The sequence below is a fragment of the Vicugna pacos genome, chromosome 16 (assembly GCF_048564905.1).
Source record: "Vicugna pacos chromosome 16, VicPac4, whole genome shotgun sequence".
Classification (NCBI taxonomy): Eukaryota; Metazoa; Chordata; class Mammalia; order Artiodactyla; family Camelidae; genus Vicugna; species Vicugna pacos.
This window is the reverse complement of record NC_133002.1, coordinates 34,938,723-34,957,384: the sequence shown is the minus strand read 5'-3', so window position 1 is coordinate 34,957,384 and position 18,662 is coordinate 34,938,723. Positions and strand designations below refer to the sequence as shown.

Below are 18,662 nucleotides of genomic sequence, written 5' to 3'. Positions count from 1 at the left end.
TGTCATGGGCCCTGTCCCATCTCAGACTCCATTCTGCCTTTGGTGACCACGCTTACGTCAGGTCCCACCTCCATTTCTGCCCAGGTCATGCTCAGTCCCCCTCCTGAAGCTGTGGTCCCTTCAGAGTCTTGAGTTGCACATTTGGTGCCTAACAAACATCCCTGTGAAACCCCTACCCCTCCTCCAGCTCATCTCCCACTGTTCTGTCCCCCACTTGCTATCCCTCTGGTTTCCACCCAAGGCACCGACGTCTCCCTGTCACCCAGGTTTTTCTGTCTTTGCCTCCTGGATCCAGGCTGCAAACAAACCTCACTCATCTTCCCTCCAACCCCACTCCCACCACATCCCTCTCCCTTCCTCCTTCCTGACACACTCTCTTCCTCCTCTCCTTCTCCTGCCTCCAGCCCCTCCCTCTCATCTCTTCCTAGTCACCATCTAAAAACAACCACGGCCTTCCTAGTCACCACCATCTGGCCCCCACACCTCCCACTGCCTCCCACCCCCAGCCTTCTGCATCAGCCAATTGGACCTTAAGGTGCCAGTCCCCAAACCAACTCAGGCCTATGCTCACCTCCCACCCCCCACCTCGTAAAACAACATTCTCTTCCTCCATGACTATTCAGACCTTTTTCATCCTTCTAAGCCTAATTTATGTACCTCCTCCTCCAGGAAGCCTACCCTGATCAGGCCCATCCACCTGATCTCCTTTCTTCCAAACTGTCTTCCAACTGATTATGCCCTTTATACTTAAGTATAACCATCTTTTCACCCCACCTAATCACAATGCCCCTGCCTCCTCCTCCTAAGCCAGAGCACACAGAGGGAATCCACTGAAAGGGATCCCTGAAGATGAGGACCAGATCATTGACCTTACCCCAGTTGGAACTCTGCTCCCAGGAGGACTCTGGAGCTGATAAAAGCTGGACAGAACTGGAGGTAACATCAGGGGCAGATAATCCCTGAAGATGAGGACCAGATCATTGACCTTACCCCAGTTGGAACTCTGCTCCCAGGAGGACTCTGGAGCTGATAAAAGCTGGACAGAACTGGAGGTAACATCAGGGGCAGATAAGGTACCGGAAATGCACCAATGTGCCCTTGTTCCCTACAGTGAGGCTAGGGAACAAGGACACATTGTGACAAGGGTGGCAAACTCTTCCCTCTTCCCAGCCACACCAGTAGGACTTGGAAAGAGGGACCAAGCAAGACAGGTGTGGGAGCAGGGATTGACACCCCAAGGCTTGATTAAAAAGATGCTGATTGGATATCACCCTCCCCTGGGTCCTTTCTCGCAGGTAGGACAATGCTTGAATCTCAACAGCCAACGTGTAGCAGCGGTAAAGGCCCCTCACCAATGTGGGACTGGGAGCAGAAGGCCAGTCCCAGAGAGAACTCTCCTGCAGACAAGAAGGTCAAACTTGGATGCAGAGATGCATCCAGGAACCCAAGTATCTGGGAGGGATTTACAAAGAAAGCATTGCATTCCATGTAGAAGGAGATAGGTTCTGGACCAGAGGCAGGAACCCTGACTCCTGTCTAAGCCTTACTGATGGCAGGAGAGAAACAAGGCACAGAGAGAGGTGTCCTCTAGCTCAAAGTCACACAGCGAGTCTTGGGGGAAGAAACAAATGGGGTAGGGGAGGGAAGAGGAGGTAAAAGGCCCCAGGAATTCTGGACTCTGTTCTTGCAAGGCTGGGGCACATCAGACCCAGCCTTCTGAAGCTCCCAAAGCCTGATCTTTCCTTAGGGGCCATATCACAGAGGTGCTGCCTCCAAGGTCTCAACTCCACCACCTGATGGACCCTCAGACTCAGAACAGTCAGTCCACAAGGCTGTCCCCTCTTCCTCCCCACCTTGGCCTCCAAGACAGCCTTCCTCTGCTCAGTCCAACAGCCTGAGTGAGAGACTGGGCTCTCTCTGCTCAGTCCCAAGCTCTAAATTCCAGGACTGCAGCCAGAGGTCTGGGGGCTGAGCCCGCACCCCTTCCTCCCCAGGCTCCAGAAAAGGCCAACCAGGGCAACTCCAGGACTTATGCTCTCCCCTCTCTGCCCCAGACACCTCTCAGAATCAGGATGAGCCGGGGAGCAGGGGAGCATAGACCCCCCCCTCCCCAGCCCACAGAGGGGGGGCCCCCACTCACCTGCTCCCGCATCCTGTCTTGCTGACCTCGCAGGGCTAGGGCGTGCTGGGGGTACTTGCTCTTCAGATGGTCCATGAAGGCATCGCGCTTGCGATCGGCATCGGCCTTCTGGAGCCCGCTGAGCGCCTCCAGGCTCTGGGCAGCGATCACCGTGTGCCGCCGCTCCGACGTGTGCACCAGCCCCACGTTGGAGAAGCGCCGGCCCCCGCTGCCCCCGCCGCCCCCGCCCCCCAGGGTCCGGTACTCCCGCGGGTACTCGGCATCGTCTGCAGACAGCATGGGGGGGCTGCTCCGCTCCGGATCTGCGAGAGGGAAGAAGGGGGACGGCGGGGTCATGGTGCGCCCAGCCTGGGGCTGCCCATGACCCTTCGGGGTCACTGCGAGGAGGGGCAGGCCTAAGGTGGGAGGTGCCTCTTGAGGCTCCTAGCGTGAGGCGGGGGCTGCCCAACCTCCTTCAGGAACAGAAGAGGCAGAAGAGAGGATGGGGTGGAAAGTGAGCCCTGAGCTCCAAGGAGGGTGGAGAGCAAGGGCAGTGTCCAGCTTCCTGCTCTTCTGCCGGTGGGTTTGGAGGGATAGTGACTGCAGATGAGGTGTTGCCCTTTGAGGCCAAGGAGAGGTTGAAAGAAGGAAGGTGCTGAGGACACCTCCTCTTTTTTCCTTCCTGACGCTGGTGTGAGCAGGGGAGGGAAGGGGAGTTCCCTTTTAGATGCTTCCTGGAAACTGTGGGAAAGAGCCTGCACCATCTTTCTTTCAAGAGCATCCTCTAAGGAGAGGCAGGATGGGATGGGGGTGGGTCTAGCCTCCTCGCTCAGACTAGACTTTGGGACACATTTGTCCTAAAGGCTGGAGGTTGGCTTGGAAAGGGCCCAGCACTAGGAAACATAGGGGGAATGGGGGCAAAGATCACATTTGGGATTCCCAAAGGGATGGAGGCCCAGAATCTGGGGCAGGGGACCCCCTTTCCCCTCCCTCCCCAGAGACAGACAGACAGACAGACAGGAGAGGCTGGGCACAGAGAGGACAGTGAGAGATGGACTGGGGACAAACTCAAAGAAAGCAGACAGAACAGCTCAAGCTTTCCCTCTGGGACCCGCCCCTCCCCTATCCCTCCCTTCAGGCTCCCTTCCCAACAAACAGACACAAGTTCAAGACCTATAAGGGACGCATGGGGGACAAAGGACAGTACAGAAGCAGAAAAAAAAAGAGAAGGCCGGGGGTTGAGGTCTCCATGCAGAACTCTAAATCCGTCCCCACACGTCCACCAGCGCTGAGCTCCTGGTCTCCCCTAGGCCCAGCTCTGCTGTCTCCCACCATCCAGCCTCAGTGTTGTCTGACCCTCCCACAGCCCGGCAGGGGACAGTGGTTCCAGAGTGTCACCCATGCCAGGGGTGGAACTGCTTGGGCTTACTTGAACCTTATTCTTGGGCCTAAAACAGGTTTGCCCTCCCTCATCCCCAGACATCACCCTCATTGGGAGACAAACACAGTCTTCGTGGGGCACCCACAGCCTGACAGTCCACTAGCCTCAAAGCAACACCCTCTAAGTGTAGCCCAGGTCTGGGGAACCAAGCACTGTAGCAAACAGGCACCCTGACGCAGGGGTGGACTCCCAGGGTTGACAGGAGCAAAAGAGGAGGAAGCTGGGGATTCTGGGATCCCACTAGATTCCATCCAGCCCAACCCTTGTCAGTCCCCTCCCTCCACACATCCACTGTTCAGCAGGCCCCCCGCCAGGCCTCAGTCTCCTCCTGTCCACCACGGGAGGAAAGAGGCGATTCAGTCATATTCCTGGAAAAGCCACCCCTCGCCCACCACACACACACACACACACACACACACACACCCCACACACCCCTCTTTGGGCTGCGGCCGAGGCATGCAGATCTCGGGGACAGATCCCTAGAGGACCCAGCACCTCCCACCAAAGCCAAGGGAAGGATGGCTCCCATGGACACAGAGCTTTGCAGCTTCCAAGATGGCTGACTGACCGCCATCACCATGGCCTTCAAACTTCCCAACACGTCTGTGGAGGTGAGGGGTATTACTGTGGCCCCATTTCAGAGATGGGGCTACTGAGGTCAGAGAAGTCCAGTCACAAGCACAAAGCCACAGTGAGTGGTAGAGGCCAGATTTGACCTCAATATTTATTAGGTTCACCTCATTCATTCCCACCACACCTTCCTGGCCAGAGGACAATTGTTTATTGATGGAACAATGACATCACCATCATTTCTTGTTTACCTGTCATCTCCCTACCCTGCACTGGGGCTGGGGTCCCTCCCGCCTCACTCTTGTAGGCATCTGTCCCTCTTACCACAGTCATAACCCTCGGCTGTGCTCCCCAAAGTGAGGTCCAGATACACTAGAGATGACTGTGGGAGGAACTGTTTCATAGTGTAATAGTTACACCTTTATTTTCATAAGGATTTTTTTCTTTTTCCTTTTTTAACTTTTTTTTATTGAGTTATAGTCATTTTACAATGTCGTGTCAAATAAGGATGTTTGAAAAAACTGACAAGAAGATACAATCGCTGATTTCATAAATATTGTTCCTTGGGATGGGAGTGAGGTAAGGTTTCCTTTTAAGTAAATCTATTAAGTTCAAAGTGAGTTAATGAAGAACATATTGAGTTAATACAGCACAAAGGTTCCCTGATAGGGAGGAAGTTCCTGGAGCTGGCCCCTAACTGAGGCTGGGAACCCCGGGGCCATCTCGGCGGGGACCCAGTCCTAGCCCTTGAGGAGCTGGTGGCAATCTAGGGTGGCCAGTGAACATGGCCGGAAGGGAGTGACTTGATAACCACCCAGAAGAAGGAGGGCCAGGATAGGGATGCTCTGGCCGCTGAACCAGAGTCTGGAAGCTGCCTCCCATGACCCTTAAACTCCCTCATCTACTCACCCTGTCCACCAGCTGGAGACATGCAAACTCATGGGGCACAACTGAGCAGGAGGAGCTTCTCTGTGGCCAAGTGCCCTGGACACTCCATAGTCGTCCCTTTGCCCAGGGTGGGGAGGACTCTGCCCATGGTCTCACCGCTGGAAGCCCGGCTCTAGAGCCCAGCCGGAGCCCTACCTGGGCCAGAGGGCCCACCCCCTGTGCCAGACAGCCAGGCTCCTCATGCCTCCTCAGGCTCTGGACACACACAGGTGCACAGGGAAAGGTCTCCAGTTCTCAGCTGCCCTCCTACCCTTCTGCCCTCCTGGACCCAGAAGAGAGGCTCATGGGTTACGTAGGAACCTCACCTCTTTCCCTGAGCCCACTGACACCCTCCACGCCAGCCCTTCCTTCCCTGGTTCCTCAGGTCGGGGGTGGGGGGGTCTCAGTGCATCTGGGGTGAGGCAGATAGTATGCCAGCAACCTTCAAGAAGCAGAGACTGTGGGGACGTCGGGGGTCACCGAGTCCCTCCCGGGTCGATTAAAGGGGCCCAGGTGGGGCTGGCAGGGAGGGGTCCAGGCTACTAGAGTGGGGAGGAGGAGGCTCCAGACAGTGGATGTGCGTCCCCAGCCCCATAAATCTCACACAGTACGGGGGAGGGAGGCGGTGAGGAGGGGGCTGCTGAGCAGGTCTGAACAGAGAGTGGAGCAAGGACCATCTCCTCCCCGGCTCCTCCAAGGCAGGGCTCACCCCTCAGGTGCCCAAGCACTGGCGGAGGGTGGGTCAGGGGGTGGGCAGGAGCTGGATTCTGGAGGGTGGCAGAGAGAGAGGAGGGGGTAGGAGAAACAATCTGCTGTCTCTGAGGGGAGGTGGAAAAGAGGGGTTTTGATTTTGAAAAGCTTTAGGTACAAAAGCCAAGACATGGAAGCAGCCTAAATGTCCATCAACAGATGACTGGATAAAGAAGATGTGGTATATTTATACAATGGAATACTATTCAGCCATAAAAACCGACAACATAATGCCATTTGCAGCAACATAGATGTTCCTGGAAAATGTCATTCTAAGTCAAGTAAGCCAGAAAGAGAAAGAAAAATACTATATGAGATCGCTCATATGTGAAATCTTGAAGGAAAAAAACATAAATAAAAGGCAGAAACAGACTCATGGACATAGAATACAGGCTTGTGGTTGCCAGGGAGGTGGGGCGTGGGAAGGGACAGAATGGGATTTCAAAATTTGTAGGTACTGACAGGCATATGTAGACTAGATAAACAAGATTATACTGTATAGCACAGGGAAATATATATAGGATCTTGTGGTAGCTCACGGCGAAGGGGAAAGTGACAATGAATATATATATGTTCATGTATGGCTGAAAAATTGTGCTCTACACTGGAATTTGACACAGCATTGTAAAATGACTATAACTCAATTAAAAAATGTTAAATAAATAAATAATTAAGGAAAAAATTTTTAAAAAAGAAAAAGAAAAGCTTTAGAATCTGTTTAAGAACCTTTGAGACCCTTGGCTTTATTTACCAAAGAAACTACACTCAGGGAAAGAGGTGAGGTTCCTGCGTAACCAGGAGTCCTAGCTCCCTGCTCTGAGATTTCTTCCCTCTCTGCAGGGCCCCAGTAGATTGGGGCGACTGGCCTGGGATTCTGGATTGGGGGACCATCCTGTTACCCTTGGGGGAAAAAGGCCACTGGGGGCTCGGAGTGCTCAGGAATGAATTTACCTCTGAGGCAGCCCAGGCACTTGACATCAGAATATTGGGAGAAAAAGCACCCAGGCCAGAGACACTCTGAGTTTAGAGTCAGCTCCTTCCCCGAGGGGCCCTGGGTTAGCCATTCCTTTAGTTATCCATTCAGTCAACAAGCCTCTTTCCTCACAGAGCCTGAGGGCACTAATCTGTAAAATGGGGTCATGGAACCTCTAAACCCTACTCCTGGGCACTGGGTGAGAAGCCGGCAAGACGAGAAGAAAGCACATTGTTCTGAATTAAAGACATTCCTGGCACAGGGGCTGTTGGGACAGCAATCTTCCCATTACCCCTGTGCCTGCTCCAGCCACCGTCAAGTCCTCTAGCGGCCCTGACCCTCCCTAGACTGAGAGCCTCCCTAGACTTGGGCTAGTGAGCAGTGGGCTCTGGGCACCAGTGGCCCTGAGCAGATCAGTGCTTGCTGTTCACCAGCAGGGGGCTAGGGAGGGATCTATCTGGGCAGGGGTCTTGGGGGTAGGGAGGGAACAGAGAGACAGGCAGATGGGACAGGGAAGGCTTGGGGGTTAAGCAGGACTACGTTCTACTGGGGCAGGGACATGGAATTGGAGGACTCTAGATGGAGAGGCAGATTCAGGGAGCTCTGAAAGCAGGGGGAAAGGGGGGGAGGTACTGGAGGGGGCCCTAGAATTGGGGTACACTGCTGGAAGGGGCGTTAGGACTGAAGGCCCCTGAGAGGTGGGGGTTGGGGGAGCCTGAGAGATAAGTTGGGGCTGGAAGGCTTGAGGTTCTCCAAGAATCCTCAATCCGCAAGGCTAACGGTAATTTTTGAGTCAGAGATTCAGGACGCCCAGGACTGGTGAAATGAGGGGAAAGGGGAAGTGGGGAATGGGGGACTCCAGTCACCCTCAGCTCAGCCTTCCCAGCCTGCGCAATGGGGAAGTGAACTGGCCAGAGGCTGGGATGATCGGGGGCAGTGGGCGCCCCCCAGTGGCTGGCTGCAGATGAAGGCGCAGGTGCTTGGGAGGAGAGCCACACTGTTATTTGTTCCACCAATTCCAAATTCCACGTTTATTTATGAGCCCGATTTATTTTTATCCTCCACTGCATTCTTTCACACTAGATCACTGTAACTCATGATGAGAATTAAGAGCTCAAGGTTTTAGTGACACTGTCTCATAAGCCATCGAGCTCCCCCCGACCTGGCGTCTTTACCCCAGGTGTCACCATCTACTCTGTCCTCTGGCTGCCACTGGGTGACATCCACACATGACATCATCTTCAGAGGAAGAGAGTGTGAGAAAAGGAGAGGGGGGGGAGAGGGAAGAAGAGAGGGGAAGGGGAGGAAGTAGAGAGAAGAACAAAGCTACGAGCTACAGAAAAGAGATGGCTCTCACTGGGGCTCGCATGGTGAGGACCTGGAGTTCAGGTCCCTGTCTCCCTCTCCCCAGAGATTGGGAGGCTGGACAAGGCCCCTCCCCTGGGGACCTGAGAAACTTCACAGTTGTGTTCCCATCTACTGCCTGAGCAGAGGTGGTGGCTGGGCACCAGCTCAGGGAACCCACAGGGTTCCTAGATCCCAGTGAGGCCCTCAAGCAGGGCAAGGGGAGGGGTGTCTAGAGATTGCTGGAAAGGTGGAGGGTCTGGCTCAGACCCCAAAGTGCCTCGCCCACACACACACGCACATGCACACACAGTGGAACACAAGCAGCTCAAGGATCTGCCAGCCCCACCATCTGCAGCCAAAGCAAGAGGAGCCCAAGTCACCCAGGAGGAGCCCCGAGGCGACTGCCACCATCAATTGTGCCTGACAACTCCATCCTGCTGAGCAGCTGCTGCCATCAGGAAGCACACTCTGCTGGGAGGTCAGAGGTCAGAGGCCAGAGGACAAAGGTCAAGCTTGGCAGAAGCTCTAGGAACCCGGATGAGGGTGAAGGGATCATCCCTTCACCCCCATCCCCACACCCTGTGAAGGAACCACTTCTCTGTCTTTGGGCGCCCCTGGCTCTGGACTCCCAGTGTGCCCGTGGCCCTGAGTCTGCTGTCTGTCTCTGGGTCCTTGGAGCAGAGGCCCATCTGGGTCTGTTTTCTAAAACCATCTTTTCCGCCCCATACCACAGCAACCAAAGTCATTTTCCGGGCAATTGCCTTTCTGTAAACATTCCTGTGTAATATCCCCCCAAATTGCTAATGCCCAGCACCCTGTCAAGTCTCCCTGTCACTCCAACCAGAGCCTCAGAGGTGGGGGCGGGTGGTGGGAGGAAGGGCGATCGAAGTGGGGAGGTAGCTGCCCTGAGGATTAAAGACAGGGCTTCTGTCCAGCTCCTCGCATGGAACCCCCACCCCTGCGCCCTCAGGTTTCCCCACGTCCACCAACTCAGCGCCACTCCCTTGAAGATCAGGCTTCCTCGGGAGAGCCTGTCTGGACTGAGAGGGATGGCAGAGAAGAAGGGGGAGGGGAACCCACGGAAGGGAGGCGGGGGGGGGGAAGGGAGCCTACTTGAAAGCATGCAGCAACTGTTAGACAATAAAGTTGACTTCCTGGTGCCTGGGAGCACAGGGGCAAGGCTGGGCAAACTGTCATCGTTGGGTCCCCAGGGAAGGCAGCTCACCTGTCCCCTGAGATGTGAGAGGGAGGACCCAGAAGTGGGGAGAGGCCAGGTGGAGCCCATCGCGAGTCAGACGGACCCCTATCCAGGCAGTGCACTGGTGCGGGGAAAGTGGGCAAGGCAAGAGGGTATCAGAGGCTGGATGGTCCTTGGCTGGTGACACTGATGCTCGCAACCCAACCCCTGGCACGGATCTACAGAGCCACTGTGGAGAAGGGCCTGGGTCGATTCTTCTCCCAGGACAGCAGGGAAACCAAGGCCCAGGGAGGATAAGGAATTAACAGATCACCATGTGGACTCCCTTCCTGGGCTGGGGGGGGAGGGGGAGTGGGACTGTGGCCTGGGACCCCCTGGACTCTTCTACTCCCATGCCCAGGGTCCCTGCTACCCTCTAGCCCCCGGAGAAGCTGGGCTTGTAGACTCAGGTGAGGAGGACAGAGTCCAGGAGGGAGCCAGGAGGCAGGGGAGGGTGCAGGGCACTGCCAGTCACAGCCTCATGCCAGCAGGAAAACACAAACCTATTTGCGCAGATTTAAAACCCACCCAAGGCCACTTAGTTGGTAAACGAGTCGGAATGTAATTAAAGGACCTCAGCAGGGCTGGAGAGGGAGAGCTCGCCTGCCTGGGTCTCAGCTGCTCCCAGCAGAGCTTCTCGGGCTTTCCCCAGGGAGAGGGAATCTGAGGGGGGGTGTTGGGCTCCCTGGGATAAGGTGGGCACGGTCCCTGCCAGCTCAGCCTTCTCACTGGTCTGCAGGCTGCCTCTGAGCTGCTGAGTCTGTCCACTTGCTCAGACTGGGAGCACCCCCAGGGCAGGGCCTCTTCCCTCAAACTAGGCACATCCCAGGGCAGGGCCGACGTCCCCTCTCTCAGATTGGGTATACTTCCAGGGCGGAGCCTTTGTCCCCCACTTAGACTGGGGACACCCCACAGCAGGGCTCCTGTTTCCCCCATCAGACTAGGGGTTCACCTAACACAGAGCCTTGTCTCCCCTGTGCCTCCTCCCTGAGGGTTGGGCCTCTGTTTACCTCATTAGATCGGAAGCTCCCTCAGAGCAAGGCCCTTGTCTCCTCCCTCAGACGGGGTCCTCCTTGATGGCAGGGATACCACTGCCCCCAGACCTGGTGGTCTTGCAGGACTGAATTAGGTGGGGTGAAGAGATCCACTAGCCACCTTGGGAGTGGGGTGGGGAGCAGGGGACAGTGAAAGATGCCAGGCTTGGCCTCACTGCCACCTCTGCCGGCTGCCCTGGTCTGCGTGGCCACGGAGACCTTGCGACCTTCTACCTGCTGCCCTCTCTCCCCAACTCCCCAAGTCCACAGGCCATGCAGCCCAGCTGCCCTCTGACCCTGGCGAGGTGAGCCCCCGCTCCCAGCTCTTGTCTCCCGGGAAGACAGAAGTGATGTCTCCAGACCATTCTGCTCGCCCCTGCCTACATCCGCTTTCCCTCCAGCCTAATGCCTTTCCCAGGAAGGAAATCAAGGCTCAGAGAGCAAACCTGACCCAGTCCCACAGGAGCTGGAAACAGCCAGAAATGGAACCTAGGCATCTTGGCCCCCTGGGGACAAGGACTCTTCCACCCTTCAATGCCTCTTCCTGGAAAGACAATGCCAGGGGAGCCCTTCTCCAGGCCCCAGGCCCCAGGAGGCCGTAGACTAACAACCTCCTTAGGAGGAATCAGCAGCAAGGTGGAACGTGCCATGCAGAACCCCAAAGAGAGAAGAGCCGTGGGTCATACCCCAGCTGCACCCCCAGGTGCCCACCTCAGCCCAGTGGGATGCTCACCAACAGGAATCAGGCTCCCCACGTGGCGTCTGGACCATACGCCTCAGCTAAGAGCCCCACTCCTTGCAAAAGGGCCAACAAGTCAGTCCCTTGCCCAGAATTTCGGAGATACAATCCTCCCTCTTCTCCCTGCACCCCTCCCCCGCAGAAAGCAAAGCTATGGCATTACCAAAAGTCGCTCACTTTGGGGGCAAGTAAGTGCTGTTCAAACCCAGCTGCGCCACTAACTAGCTGTGAGACCTTGAGCAGGTCAGCGGCCTCTCTGAGCTTCAGTCCTTTCATTTGTTTAGGAAAAAAAAGCTATTAACACTCAGACAGGCGTGCAGGTTGTGCACTGCATGAAGGCACTGGCCCAGGGAGCAAGTGGAGGGGGACAGTTCCTTCCTGATCTGCCCCATTGCCTGATTTCCTTTCACTCCATTGTCAGAGTTTTATGAAACCCAGGATGGTAGGGTTTGGATTTTTAGCTACTAATGAAGATCTGGCTAATTGGCTTCCCCAGGAAGGGTGGGGGCGGAGATGCGGGGGGGAGCATGTCACCCCTAGTCTGAAGCCGTCGCTGGAAAAGCTGGGAACAGCCCTGGCGTGTGCCCACACGGCACCGCGCTAACAAGCTAGCTCCTGCATGGCATCTCCACCATCACGCGCCCAGGGAAGGTGTCCTGTCAGCTCCACATCTCCTTGGAGAGGCAGTGGAGAGAACACAGGCGGGAGGCTGGGAAGGGAGGGAGGCAGATGCCTGTCCTCCAAGCTCTGCCACTGCTCTGGGGAGCTACCAGAGCTCCTTCTCTCTCAGGGGGCACTCCAGCCTCAGGGTGCTATGGCCAGGTTGGCGGGTGTGGGCAAAAGGGCCTTTACCACACCCCTAAAGCTACCTCAGGTTGAAAGCATCCCAGAAGGAGGCATCCTGTTCCCAGGGGGAGGGACCCCAATCTGTTGGAAGTGAGGGGTAGAAACCCCACCCATCACCCATCTCCCCACAGGGAAGTGTTGTGAACCCCCAGGATTCAGCAAGGGCCTCACCAACATTGGACAGGAGACTCAGCGCTGCTGGACCCCTCCACATCCTCCTCCAAGACACCGCCAACCCTTCATGGGGTCAGGTTCTCTTAAGGAGGCCTTTCCCAGCCCACAACCCCGACACCCAGACAGCTCCCTTGGCCACCAGAACGATCAGGGTCCTGGTGCCTCCAGACTCCAAGCCCAGGCACACATTTCTGCTGATCACACCTCTATGGTCATGCCTGTGCAGCATAGCACATGCCCACATGCCCAGCACAGGCTCACAGACGTGTGCCACTCACAACCGGCCTCCCCTGCACCCACTACAGGCACCTACATACAGTGGGACACACCTGTGCCCCGCCGGGACTGGTTTGCCGTAGAGACGCCACCCTCACTCACCACTCTACCATCTTAGATGCCACGTGGACAGACAGGGCACTGTGCCCATGCGCACACATCATGAACATTTAGGACCCCACAACAGATTGCATGCATTTAGGGGCTCCCTCAAATGCCAGCTCGATGCATCTCCAGCTTGGGGGTGAAAGACAGTAGGGACCCCATTTGCCCAACTTGAGTCTAGCTACTGCCTTCTCAGAGAGGCAACTTCTTCAGCCCCTGTCCTACTTTGCCAAGTTCAGTCTCCTTCTTGAAGTGTTGACCTTCTGCCTTGAAATAAAGGCAACTCCACTCTGACCAATGTTCATCCAATCAGGCAATGCTAAGGACTGAGACACTCCTCCTGGACCTGGTACCCCAGCTCTTGTCTCCCTCTACAGGTGCTCAGCCTCCTGCACCAGGGCGAGGGGCCAGTGGGCCTTGGACCCACTTCCACCTTTGCTGGAGACTGACAGACACAGCTGCTGGGCTCCAAGGTTCAGCCCTCACCTCCCAGGTTCATTAATCTACTGCCCCGCAAGCCAACCGAGAACAAACAGCTGAATCGGCATCCCATTATGTTCTCTCCCTAGGGATGCTGAGATGAGTACCAGGAGAGACTCTGGAGGAGGGAAGAGGGGGTGGAGTCCCGAGAAGGCAGGAGGAGACTCAGCGAGCTTCCTGCCTGACCTCTGGGTCCAGACTGACCTGAGAAGGCTGATCAGACCCCAGGGGCATCTTTTGGAAGTTCTCCCTGTGGTCTAACCTGAACTGTCCTACCAGAGCAGGATCCGGGAAGGTGGAGCACAGGCTGGAAGGCAGGAGAGAAATAAAGTCTCCCCTTTCATCTGCAAAAGACTCAGAGATTCCAAACTTCTGGCCTTAGTTAAATCCACCCATCCATCTGGAGTGATGAGGTTTAAACTCAGCACCAGGCTTGCTGGGTGCCGTGGAAAGTATGGACCAGCCATGAATGACAGCACTCCTGCTAATGCCCCGACTCAGGACAGTCTACAGGCAGCTCTGACAGCCACTGTTCATTCAGTTTTTAGAGTCATTTTGTGAGGTTGCTCTCTCCCATTTCACAGGCGAGAAAGCAGAGGTTCAGGAAGGGGTGACTTGTCCAAGGTCACAGTTGGTAAGTGGAGAAGCCTGGTCTCAACTGCGGGTGTTCTCAGCCCAGATCCCCCTCTTCTCCTCTACATCCTGTTGTCCCTGAGGAAGACGCTGATTCTGCCACCAAGGCATCCCTGAGTCCTCATCTAAGCCACTGGGCCAGAACCCCTCGCGTCCCCTCATTCTGTTCCACTCCCTGAGAAGGGAACACTCAAACGGTCCCCCTCCCTGGTGAAGCACAGAGATCCTCAACCCCATCATCTTTGGGGAGAACTGACACCACAAGAGTAGGGATTCTTTCCCAGGGCAGGGCTGAGAGAGGTGGAGGAGGGGCAGGGAGCAGAGCTGCCCCAGGGCCACAGAAGCCCAGGCTAGGAAGGGGGTCCCACCTTTCCACTGCCCTCCTCTCACACCTTAGCTTGGCACAGAGCCCTCCCAGCCCCTGCCACAGGCTGTGCCGAGACAGAACTGCAAGTCCTCCCTATTACAGGAATGCCATCCAGCCAGGACTTGGATACCTCCAGAAATAGAGAGCTTGTTACATCTAAAACACCAGTCATCTTGTGGGGTTCTTCCTTAAAATGAGCCAGAGTCCATGCCCATGGCCCTCAGAGCGGCCTGGGGGGCAGGTCATGACCTCTCCCTTCAGGCCAGGATGGAGACTCCTGAATCTGAATCTTCTCTCTTGAGCCCAGTGCCTCAAGTCCTTCTTTCCGTGGCCTGGCTTCAGCCCCGGGCCATCTTGCACTGCCCTCTGTTGGCTCAGCCCCATGTCATCACCACCCCTTTTAGTTGGTGGCCCTCAAAACTGCTCCAGGGAGGGCTGGATGAGGGCTGAGCAGCCCAGGTGACCTCTCTCTGTTTCTGCTCCCGACAGCCCTCCTCCTGCCCCCAGTATGTATGCCGGGGGAAACAAAAGCCCAGGGCGCACCCAGCCTTGCTCTGGGACCAGAACGTTATCTTTCTTGCCTCTTGCTCCTAATTCTCAGGCCTCCTCTGACCTTGGGTCTTGGGGGCCAACTTGACGACTCCTGCCTGGGATAAATGACTCTCCTGGCCAGGTCAGCTCAACCCGCTTGTTCCTTCTAGGCATTTCCATCTGCCCTCTGCTACCTGGCCTTGCTAGTATGATTCGAGGAGTCTGCTCTGCCTCTTAGTCCCTTGCTAGCAACTAGGCCCCTCACAGTCCCGGCAAGGCATATCCCAGCTCTGGGCACCAAAGTGTAGGCCCAGGAGCCTGGGGGTGCCGGGGGCATCTGCTCTGCCTGTAAGTCTCTGGTTAATGGCCTGAGGCTCTTGGTGCCAGCCATCTCAGGGGTATGACCAGCCACTTAGGACTGGAAGACCACAGCCCACACACTAACATCTGATGCATATTAACCACACAGTGCTTCCTCCTTGTTAACCTACTTCCTCCTCCCCAGACTCTGCCCACTGCCAGAGGGCCCCAGGATTGAGAGGAGAGGCTCATTCACCCCCAGCTGCTTCCCAGCACCCTGCCCCATATCTGCATCCCATGCTCGCTCAGTGGCTAATTCTGGCATCTCATCAGACAGTAATTATGGGGGAATCAGCAGTGCTGTCATCTCTGCAGCTCGGCACCTGTCACCATGCCACCCTCCCCAGGCTGCTGGGATGGGACCGGAAGCTGAGGGAGGAGGGGTGTGCTGGGGTGAGGGGCTTCTGCTCTCTCCCCACCTCTGCCGCACTCACCTCCTTCACCCTTACCTCTGTATAGGTGTGCAATGCATGGCAACCAAGTGGCCACTAGCCACACAAGTGCTCCCTGTTACCCAGGCCAGGTCCCAAATGCATGTGTCCTGTGTCACATGTATGCACGCTCATGCCCAAACAGCAGGAAGGATACACCAAGCCAAGGCTCAAATGTGACTTTCCCATAAGTGTGACCTCGAACAAGTCTTTTTTATTTCTCTGGAGGTCAGCTTCCCTAATGGCAAAATGAGGAAAATAGTGCTTCCCTTGGGAAGGGGGAAGAAATAAATACATACAGTATCTAGCACAGCACCAGACGCATGTGTGATCATGTATTCATTCAACAAACAATTAGTACGCACTTATTGTGCACTGGGCAATACAGGGAATGCAAAGATAAACGAATCACAGTTTAGCAAAGATCACACTGGGGCCACATTGGGGTGTGGGCATTTTGTTTGGCTGGTGGTGTTTTGTTTCATTTCTTTGAATTTCAGTGCCTTTAGGGAACAGAGTCACACATACCACAGACCTCACCGTTCCCTACTGTCCTCATCCACTGCTTCACTCATTTCTGGCCCCTGAAAGCACTGAGTTTGCTGCTCCAAGAGCAAAAGTGAACTAGTTGGCTCAGTCATGTCTAGAACCAATGCCAGGAGAGATTTGACAGCACAATGGGAGTCCAGAGGGGCGAGCCTAGAGGTGTTCAAGGAGGGGCACTTCCAGGAGGAGCAGAAGTAGGAGGTGACAAAGGGAGGGTGTTCCTGGAAGGAGCGATGCAGAAGCAAAGGCTCACAGAGGGAAAGGGCAGGCCTACTGGGAGCTGATGACATCGGCATCATCTGATGAGACAGAGACATCTTGGGGGTCCTTCCTAGTGTTGGATCTCCAGGTCCTGGGCTGCAGCACCTCCCACTCCTCCAGAACATTCCCCAGGCGGGTCTTGTTGGTGGACCTATGATATAAGACCATGTTCCCTTGCCTCACAGGCAGCATCTGCTGTCACAACCAAGTCATTTAGTCACTTCCCTGGCCCCAGAAGTCCTTATCCCCCACCCCGAGGTGGAGAGGAACTCTGGCTGGAACCAAAAGGAGGTCTGCAAATGGGAACTCTCTAACCTCCAGTCCCCCTCCTAACCCTCCAGTCCAGGGTCTGGGAGTCTCTGAGACTCCCCCAGGGGTGAAACCAGGAATGAGGTAGGAGGAGGGAAGTGAGGATAAACCTCAGAGTCAATTCTCAGAGGCGTGAATCATAGAGGAATCCTGCTTTCGGGAGCACAGAAAGTGAGGCAAAGTCATAGCACTCTACACACAGCATGAGGGATTGAGGCTAGACTTGAGAACAGCTTCAGGTGGAAGGCAACATGGAAGGAGGGGGAGTAGGGCTGCGGCTGCCACGATGGATTGTCTGTGTGACCTTGGGCATGTTAGTTAACCCCCCTGGTCTGTCACCTCCTTGGTAAAAGAGACACTACAGCATCGAGCTCATAGGACAGCTGTGAGGATGAAATGAATGAACACACGTATGGCGCTTAACCCAGCCTATGGCTTGTATATTTTTGAGTAAACATTCAATAAATATTGGTCATTAGTATTTTCATTATTACCAGGCATGATTTTTTTTTCTGAAACTCACTAACGACTAAATGAGCCCCCCATACCTTGCCAGCCCCCCACTCTCTTGAGGGAGTCACAGAGGGAGGTGGAGGTCTCTCCTAACTGAAACCAGAGTCAACAGGGAGGGGCTGACCCCACTGGCTCCACCTCCACGGAGGCTTCTGGCCCCAGACAGAGGATGCCTCTCCCACTGAACTCAGGGATTCTACTAACCCTTAAAACCCCCCACATCAATTCCACTCTGGGTGGTAAAGCAGGACAGAGGTTGCTCCTGCTCTTTACAGATGTAGATAGTAAATCTTGGAAGGGATTGAGCTCTCTGTCTCAGGGAATATTCCAGAAGAGGGTAGGTGAAGGAGGAGGGCGTTCAGGCCCCCTCCTCGATTCCCTGCCCCTGAGCCTCGGCCCCTCTGCTGTTTGTGCGGGGAAGGGGAGGGTGGCTGGCATGACCAGGATGGGGTGGCAGGGAAGGGCTGCAGCTTCAAGTCGCTCCAGACTTCTCCTGGCAGCAGCCACGGATGGGGGAGGGAGGGGAGCAGTATCGTTGCTCTTTTAGGAAAACGGTAATTTTAATTAAGAGGCAGACAAACGAGCGCTCTGCAGATTGTCTCCGAGCAAAGTTATTAAAAAGCCATCAAGGCGGCAGCAGCCACAGTGGCAAGGAGGGCTGCCTCCCCCATCTGCCTGCCCGGATTGGGGCTGGAGCATCCTTCAGAGAGCTGGAGAAGGGCTGGAGGATGCGGAGCCTGCAAACAGCCAAGATAAGGATTCCGCAGCCCCTCACCCGAGGGGGCGGTCTGAGCAGCATTCAGCCAGCACCCAGGGCCCAGCCTGCCCAGCCCCAGGGAGGGGCTGCAGAAAGGGACCCAGCTATCGGGCAGCCCCTGCCGTGGGCCAGGCTCCGGTCCGGCTGCTGCTCTTCCTGTACTCTTCTCAACAAGCCGCTGTTTTACAGACAAGGACACTGAAGCTCAGAGATGGAAAATGGTTTTTCCAAGGCCACACAGCTGGGAAATGGCTTAAGTGAGCAACTGAACCCAGGTCAGTCTGACTCTCAAGTCCAGTACTCCGGGCTGGGCACAGAACCGGGAGGTGGGCTCCCAGAGGCCCTCTGAAGTGGTCCCAGCTCTGGCCCGAAAATGCTGCCCACAGTCCCTAGGGGCTTGGGGCCTTAGTCTCTGCTTTCTTGGTGGGGACACATTATGAGAGGAGAGCCATCCAGCAGGGACACTCTACAGGGACATGACATGCAGAGCAGCTGCCAGCAGGGGGAGCAGGGGCGGACAAGGCATCAGCGGACAGAGGGTCACAGCCCTCTCCAGCCAGATCGCCAGGCCACAGCCCGAGGCCCCACAGATGGTGAATTCAGCCAATTCCTTAACTTCCATCTGCTCACCACTTAAGCAACGAAAGAACCTTATCTGTCTTGATCACTGTTGGACTCTGAGCCTAATCCAGTGCCTGGCACTGAGAAGGTGTTCAATAAACCTTTAAATCTTTATTCAATGAATGGATGGATGAATGAATAAACGATTGAATAAATAAAATGAGATCACAGGTTTATAAGTGTCTATAAACTAAACAAAGCTGTACTGAGGTCGATGTGGTCTCATCTTCTCCCATCCCCCACCCTCTAGCCGATGCTGGAACATGGGCTTCCCCCATAAGAAGGGTCCCTTGCTCCTGCCCTCTGCCCAGGCCG

General features: G+C 55.5%; 1 protein-coding gene across 13 annotated transcripts in view; it reads right to left on the bottom strand.

Annotated features, from left to right (window-relative positions):
- Window positions 1–18,662, bottom strand: part of SRCIN1 (SRC kinase signaling inhibitor 1) — a 69,824-nt gene that overhangs the window by 40,048 nt on the left and 11,114 nt on the right. For all 13 annotated transcript variants that reach the window (XR_012059612.1, XR_012059613.1, XM_072938828.1 and 10 more), the window contains one exon: window positions 2,141–2,442. Coding sequence is in view for 11 of the 13 variants with exons in the window: in XM_072938828.1 (XP_072794929.1) it covers window positions 2,141–2,442 (302 nt within the window). In the remaining 2 variants the exon portion in view is untranslated. The remainder of the gene's footprint in view (window positions 1–2,140; window positions 2,443–18,662) is intronic.